A 7,982-nucleotide genomic window follows, 5' to 3' on the forward strand; every position below is an offset into this window, starting at 1 on the left:
GAGCCAGCCACCTCACCTGGCACTTGCAAATGAATAAATAAAGAGCCAGCCACCTCACCTGGCACTTGCAAATGAATAAATAAAGGCTCTGTCAGCGCAGGGACAGGCACAGGCAGGGGACAGGGGAGCCAGGCTCACAAACAGCGAGGAGAGGATGTCTTACGTGGAGAAGGCATTGTTCTGTTTCTCACATCGGATCCCCTTGCAGTTGTTGGGCTCCTCCGAGGCACTGGTCTCGTAATAAAAATAAAGCTGGTTCAGTCCATTGGCAAARGCCAGCAGCACCAGGCAGTAGATAAAAAGGAATTTAAGGATGTCTAGCAGCATGCGTCCCAGAGAAATCTGCAGGGGGCCCAGGTGTGAGTTGGCTGTAAACAGGGAGATGAGGCGCAGGGAGCTGAGGATGTTGGATATTGCAAAGAGAGCTTCTGCAATCAGGGTCGGGTGCCACATTTCCCAYTCCTCCCGCGGCCGGGAGCCGTTGTACTGCAAGAAAGAACAAGGGTACAAAGGTGAATTACAGTGGCACGGCTCTAAGGGGACCAGAGAAGTCACCCCTGCTGATTCCAACCCTCCTCAGGTAAATCCTAACCAGGCACTGTGGCACAAGGAGGATTTTTAACCCCTTACATCTCATCTGGGATCCAGGCCTGAAGCTGACTGGGTTAGAGCAGGGATGGTTTCATGATGCCTCCCCATGAATTCTGCCTACTCCATTATGAGCCCTGACAGTGTGAGCTGTGGGACCAGGTTTTTTTTTGAAGGCTTCGGGTATGTTGGCTGTTCTTAACCTACACTGAAAAATTTGAATTTTGAGTTCACTGTCCACGGGTTCCTTAGGTCCATGAGTTCATACACAACCTCATTCTCTTTCAAYATTTAAAGGGGTTCAGATTCCAGCAGGTTCCACACGTAAATTTCCAATTACTTTTGTTCTTTTTCCTCCTAAATATGACTGCACACTATAAACACTGAACATTCAGGAACAATGGGAGGGAGGGAGAAGGAAGAGAAGAAGAAAAGCAATGAACTATTGGCTGCTTTCCTTCCCATGAAATCTCAAAAAAAAAAGCGCCAGCAGCCCTCAACCAAAACGCTTTCTTCGTATTAATTTTCTTATTAGTTAATTTGTCATGGCAATTTCAGGAGAGCTGCTAAAGCAGAGGTCTTAATTACAGCTGAAACACTGGATACACATTTGAGTGCATCAATTACAGCATTAACCGGGTTTGTAATGGAACTGTGAAAGCAGCAGCGTTTTCTGAGCAAAGTGCAGCCAGATGCGAGCAGGTAACACAAAAGAGCTGCTGCTGTAAATGTAACAGCTCCTGCTTAACGACAGTGGCACGGAGGATGGAGTCAAAGGCATTTAGCATCAAGGAATAATTGTCCTTTTAACACTTGTCTCTGCTCATTTAACATGCATCAAAAGGCAAAACTGTACTCGCAACAACACTGCTAACGCCATAACCAGCGTGTTTAGGGCTCCTAAAATAGTCCTGGTACCTTTGAAAAGGAAATGGAACCAATATCACACTGCCAGATGAGACTGCAGACAATTTCTATTTAAATCTGAAGGCCCAGCACACAAGCTCCCCGTTTTTCAAGGGCTCAGCTAAGAGCAGGTTGATACTCCAAACTCTCCTGTGTATGAAGGAGATGAGAAATGATACAAAGGCATTTCAGCGTGACCTCGGATCGCTTCTGACATTTCCCAACTGTTCTTTATTACATGAACATCGTGGCCTGAGCCTGTTAACTTGATTTGAAGATGGGTCTTCAAATGCCTACAAACAGGCAGAGACATTGACTTTTTGTGGMTATCCAGCAGCAGGGGTGGGTCGCTGGGGTTGGGAAGCTTGGACAGCAGATTTGTACAGTTATTCCCAATTCTTTTCTGCAGGCTGGCTGGACACAGCAGCCATGGGGCTCTCTGCTAGGGTTTAGCACAGATTGCATAGAGAGTATGGGAAAAGGTCTTTTATGTCTCACACCTATTTTTAAAACATGTTAAGGCCATATTTTGGTGCTTTATAAACAGATGGGATATCCTTGCTTGGCAAACAGAGCAGCCTGGCATCATCATTAACAGAGAAACTGTAGATTTCAGAGTTCTCTAATGGAGCTGGGTATCTGGGAAGGCTGGAGCAGTTTGGTTTAGGGTCTATTCAAAAGATGAAACACAGCAGAGATGAACACAGAACAGTACAAATAAATCACACCGGGCTGCCACATTTACCCTTGCTCATTACAGGATAATTCAATGCAGCAAATGAAAACTGATTAAGAAAGTATTTCTACCCTCTAATTAGCCTGAAGATTCCATTGGTATTGGACAATATTAGAGCCAGGTCTTGGAACCAGTCAAATCAAGAAAAAAGGAAATCTYCATGTAAAAACAAGGATGGAAAACATTAGTGTCAGTATGCAATTTATTTTTTCTGATATTTGGCAGAAAGTGAAATGTCCATGCAATCCTTTGAAGTTGTAAGAAGTGTTAGAATATGGTATATTGGCATATATCCCAGCCTCTTCCAGCTCAGGGCTGTTCCATAAATAACAAATCGTGTTGCAGAGTGCTCTGAAGCCATTATCGACATTATAAATCCTCGATTTTMAGAGCAACACTGCAACCCCTGAGTGACACAGGTCACAGGGATCTTCTGTCACCATGAGCTCCAGAACTGCTCCCACTGAAGGTTTTGGAATTCTCTGACATTGGTCCTCATCAGGAGCTGCCCTGAGATCACATCTAAGGGGGTTTGATCCAGGCTCAAACAGATCTATTCCTGCAATCCCTCCTTGGTGTGCTGGCATTGGGGGTTTTGTGGTGACCCTGCTCGTTTCTGGAGCTCCTGCAGAGCTCACAAACAGAGCTGTGCCTCCTTTGCAGCTCTGCTTTGGCTGAGTTAAACCCCAGAGTGTGACTGCACAAACCTGGGGGTGCACAGAGTTACTCGTGTGTGAGAAAGAATGAGTTTGTTAACATTTTAAGGTTTGTCCGTGGGTTTTACCGTTTTCAGCATTATTTTTTTTCTTGTATTGGTTGCAGTTTAACAACCAACCTTTCAAGTCAGTAATTTCCTCCCGGTTCTGAATGCTGRGAGAATAAAGAACGTAATCTGTTCCTGCTTTGATGCTGTTACAGAGCTGCCTCTTCAGGGAGCAGCAACCAGCTTAAAGCTTTTCCTTTTGAAAATCTGACTCACCAYGACTGCAGCCTTCAGGATTTTACAAAGGCCCCATAGCAGAGCTGTTTGCGTTCCGGAGTCAATGGGCTTGGTGAAATTTTCCTCCTCTCTCCCCCTCTGCCTGCTGGGCAGGACTAAACAAGGTTGCTCTGGGGTAATGCTTGGTTATTGGGAACTGGGCTGAAGAAGCAGAGCCCTTTCAGCAGGACAAAACCACCAGAGTGCTGGAAATAGACCAGTTTAAAAAAAAAAAATAATTATATAACTTTAGTCAAAGATCTTGTTCACCTTTGCCCTGGGGGAAGAGTGCTGAAGTTTCTTTGCAGGGTATTGTTCCACCAGGTGAGGCCTGAGGAGGTGAACAGCTCACCAGAGCAGAAACACAAAAGAAAGGGCCATCAAGGGCCACCAAGAGCTTTACCAGGACATCAGCCCCAAACCTCACTGTGGTGTGGTTGGAGGCACCTGGTCTAAGAAAGGTAAGAAAGAGGACCTAAGTAGCATCAGAGGTGAAGAAATCCAGATCCAACAGGAACCCAAACCCTGAGAACTGCACAACGTTGGACCAATGAACATTGAACCAATAAAGTTCTGTGGGTTTTGACTGTATAAAGTTTGAGGGGAAATCTTGTAAAATCTATGTGTGATGGAATGATTCTCTCTGCACACCCAGGCTCTGTGTAGACGAGATGATTTCTGTGGCACATTCTGGCCAGAACAACATCCTGGCCAGAAAGTAAAGTAATGCCTTGACTTTTCACATTAAAATGTTGTTGGAGAACTTTTGTTTTTCCCACAGTTTCRGTGACAAGAGCAGCTCAGCAAGACTGAGAAGAGCAGGAGCAGCCAAGGAGCAGCTCCCAGTTATGGGATTTACACCTGAGTAACTGCACTGACTGCAGTGAAGCTGCTGCTGATTCATACCAGGGCAAGAAGTAGGCCAAGCACGAAGCTCCAGCTGAAGCCAAGGAAAGCTGTTGCATAAGGAATTTTACAGGATGCCTTTTGTGTCTCTCTTTGAAACAAGGGAGACAGAAGGAAAGTGCTCCAGGCCATCCCTGGCTTCAAACCCTGTGCATATGCTAATGTGGAGCACCAGAAGTTGATAAACGCGGCAGGTGCTTTTGAGGATGAGCTCTGATGTGCGCTCTCACCACAAAAGGAACGTGACAGGGCAGAACCYACAGGGTGTCAGAGCCCCAGCCTGCTCCTCTGTCATTTCCCTGCTCACAGGKTACAGATTGCAGAGTAAATTGACCCCTTTACATCAGATTGAARCCTCCTACTGACAGTCCTGCTCTTCTCAGTAGACATCCCACAAGCTTCTGATCAGCAATTTCCAGATCTTAGGACTACAGATCATAAATCTTGGCCCTAGATTCTTGTTTTTCTCTCCCGTTCTTGTTTTTCCTTTACCATTTTATTTAAAAGCCACATTTTCTCTATGCATTATTGAAGGARATCCAGTGCCACTGTGGGAAACAAACAGCTCTGGCAACTGAGGAGCTACAAAAGGCACAGAAAGTGGGGAAAATTCTCCCYAATGCCCAAATAATGCATTTCTGTCTTAATCAAAGGGTCAGAATGAGCAGGACTTCTCCAAACAAATTAATAGAAGTGTTCTAGGTGAATTTTCAAAATTGGACCGCTAGAAAAGCTGCTATTTCCTTTGTTGTGTAATTTGGATTTATTTAGTTTGTACCCTGTGTACTACAGCTCTCACCAGCCCATCACAAACTCCCTCTCCCAGGTAACTGTACCTTGACGTAGGCAACGATTTTAAGGGAGATAGTTGCAAGATAGAGGGAGTTCATTGCAAAATCCATCAGATTCCACCAGTCGTGCACGTACTCATTGAATCCACCATCCCACATTTCCTTGATTTCTCCCCAGATGAAACCTGCAGACAGAAAGGAAGGGAGTTCACTGCCATGACAAGGCATTATTTGCCATTAAAGCTCTGCCTACAGATGATGTAACACCAGACAATTTGAAATTAACAGCTTGGAAAAAAACCCATCTCATCCCTGCTGCCTCCTACCAAGTACAATGCTGCTGATTATGAGACACTTTACAAGTCTGTGGGGAATGCAGTCTAGAGAGAGATGAAAAAGACCTTGGTTTCCTACCCAGGGCTCCAGATCTGCACACGAGGAGACTGCTTGAAACACGCGTTATTTATAACCAGCGTGAGTGAATTGGCTCAGCTGAAATTTGYTCTCCGTGAATAAACTCCTCAAGCAGCTGTATTTGGTGGAGTTTCTCGTAGATTGTCTGCTCTCACAGACRCTGTAAGCAATTCCCTGCTCTGCTGGACAGCACAGATTTTCCCTGACTTTCTCTAGCAGCACCAGCAGCAGCTCCTGCGTGCCAGCACAGCTCCTCCCTGACCTGGAAACATCACACCAAAGAAGGCAGATCCATTCTCTGCGCTCTGTATTTATGCACCTSGCTGTACAAAAAGCCCCCAGGGGTGATTTGTGAGGGAAGGTGAGGCTCAGCATGAGGAAGGGCACTGCAGCCTGGYACCACATCCCTGGGCAGTGATTCACACTGTGTGTCCGATCTGGCTGTGGGGTGCTGAGGTGAGCCCCGTTCCCAAGGATACGGCCAGAGCCCTTCACCTCAGCCCTGAAATGCCTGCTGGGGATCATTTCTGGCACTTGCTGATGCTCACCACACCTCCACGCAGCTGCAGGGGTGAGGGGCAGCCTCTGAGGCTCCTTAGCAGACTGCTAAACCCACCCRGCACACAGCTCTGACTATAAGTCACCTATATGTCCTTTCTTGTAGAACTGTTTAAATATTTTTGAAAGCCTAAATTCCATTAAAAAGCAAAGGGTAGCCAGATTCCTTTATCTCCTGGGTGCTTCTGAAAATGTCTTTGGAGCCCCAGGTATTTTGAATTACCCATTTTACATTATCCTTGAATGAAAACTCGAAACATGYGTGAAAAGGAGCCRAAACAAAACAAAGTTCACCTCCAARTTCATTACCAATAYAATTTCCCAAACTACTGCCCCTGCCTAACCACAGGATATTGCAGTGGTCACTGATGTGCTGCTTGCAGCTCCACTTTAAGGACCTGTGAGCTCAATCTGGAGAGCAGGTGAAGTTGCAATGAAGTGCTGCAGGYCCCCAAATATCAATCTGACTGCTCAGCTGGCAGCCAGCAGGTCAATGGGCACACAGCACCATGGCAGGGCCAGCCAGGTAATCTGGTTACAGCTGCCTCCATGTCTTTGCATGCACACAAACCCATAAAATAAAATAAATCAATGGAGTGGAGCCTGTTGARGAACTCACACGCTGTATTTATAGTGAGTTATGGTTGCTGGTTACTATAGTTACAGCAATGCTGTGTGTGCCTGCTCTCTCTCCTTTTATAGTGGAAAATATTTCATAAATAATAACCTTTAATCTGGTGAAACTGTTCTAATTTTTCCATTTAATAAACAGTCATGAAATATCTCTATTTATCTGAAACAAAGGAACTCAAGAACAGACAGCTGTAAGAGGTGCTTTTGAAAGAGTTTTTTAAATGGATTATCCTTCTTTCATCTGCAAATCAATTTTGCTGAAATGCCTGCCATTTCCCTCAATTTTAACTGTGAATTTAAAGATAAAGTGAAGATATCACCTAAGCTCAGAAAAGACATTTAACCTCTGAAGTTTCTACCAACACCTGCATTTCAGTGCATAAATCAGCCTCATCAGATAACGAGGCTGATGGCAGAGCTGTGAGGAGCACAGCGCCCTGGCTCACCATCCAAAGTGATTTGTGAACGTGTTTGCAGCTCTTACTTCCCTTCCTCGTTTTCCATCAGCAGTYTGAGGTTTGGCACAGGAACAGCTGGGTTTGTTCAGCACAGAGCCAGCCTGAACCAGAGCCACTACAGAWAGGAGGAGCGGTGTCCTGGTGCCACAGGACAGGGGAGGGAAAGCAGAGCTGGAGGAGGGCTGGGAAGGTGTGGAAACCACTGCCCACGAGTGAAGTGTCAGTGCCATCCCAGCTCCCAGCAGKGCCACGTGCTGCTGGCACAGCGAGGGACACTGGAGCTGAACCAGAGCAGAGATCAGGATCAAAGCTCTCCACCTGCTGCTGGGCTGCAGCTCAGCTTGGACAGTAAATCCTTCTCTCTCAKCAAAAATACATCCAGCTGAGCTTCTGTGCTCTCATCCCATCTCACTGCCTCACCTGAACACCCCACCCTCAGCACAGACACCTTCTCTTCCCAGTTCTGGCCCAGACTGGAATAAGAGCCTCACATTTAACTTGGAGATAATCAACACTCCCTCCTTCCCCTGCTGCTATCAGAGCACTTGACATTGATGTGATCAGTGGCCATCAGCACAGAGWGAGGTTTATCCTCCCTTCCCTGCGTTCCTGGAGCTTATCAGGGAGCCTGGCAGGAATAAACCAGACTGGCTMTGGGAGCAGCCACCGGGAGCAGCTCAGGGACTGAGAGCAGAGCTGGGCTCTGGACACTGCCTGTGCCCTGCAGCAGCAGCAGAGACCCCAGGAGTGACCCTGGGAGTGACTCTGCAGCAGCAGTGATGCCAGGAGTGACCCAGCAGCAGCAGTGACCCTGGGAGTGACCCTGGGAGTGACCGCAGGAGTGACCCCGCAGCAGCAGTGACCCCAGGAGTGACCCCCCAGCCCCTTCCCAACCCGCTCCATGCAGGAAGCAGCGAGGGACCCACACCTGCCATGGTTCACTCAGATCATGTCCAAAGGCACAGAACAGCAGAGCAGATCATGTCAGATGGCACAGAACAGCAGAGCAGCCC

The 7,982-nt window shown here is 46.9% G+C and overlaps 1 protein-coding gene across 1 annotated transcript in view; it reads right to left on the reverse strand.

Moving 5' to 3' along the window:
* TRPC5 (transient receptor potential cation channel subfamily C member 5) overlaps positions 1-7,982 on the reverse strand; it is a 66,509-nt gene that overhangs the window by 25,398 nt on the left and 33,129 nt on the right. Inside the window, exons 4-7 of the mRNA XM_057370168.1 lie at positions 6,385-6,409; positions 5,321-5,326; positions 4,952-5,091; positions 164-486 (exon numbers count right to left, since the gene is read on the reverse strand). Coding sequence (XP_057226151.1) covers positions 164-486; positions 4,952-5,091; positions 5,321-5,326; positions 6,385-6,409 — 494 coding nt within the window. The remainder of the gene's footprint in view (positions 1-163; positions 487-4,951; positions 5,092-5,320; positions 5,327-6,384; positions 6,410-7,982) is intronic.

The sequence above is a fragment of the Malurus melanocephalus genome, unplaced genomic scaffold, assembly GCF_030028575.1.
Source record: "Malurus melanocephalus ecotype Western Australia unplaced genomic scaffold, MMel_1.1 scaffold_120, whole genome shotgun sequence".
Taxonomy (NCBI): Eukaryota; Metazoa; Chordata; class Aves; order Passeriformes; family Maluridae; genus Malurus; species Malurus melanocephalus.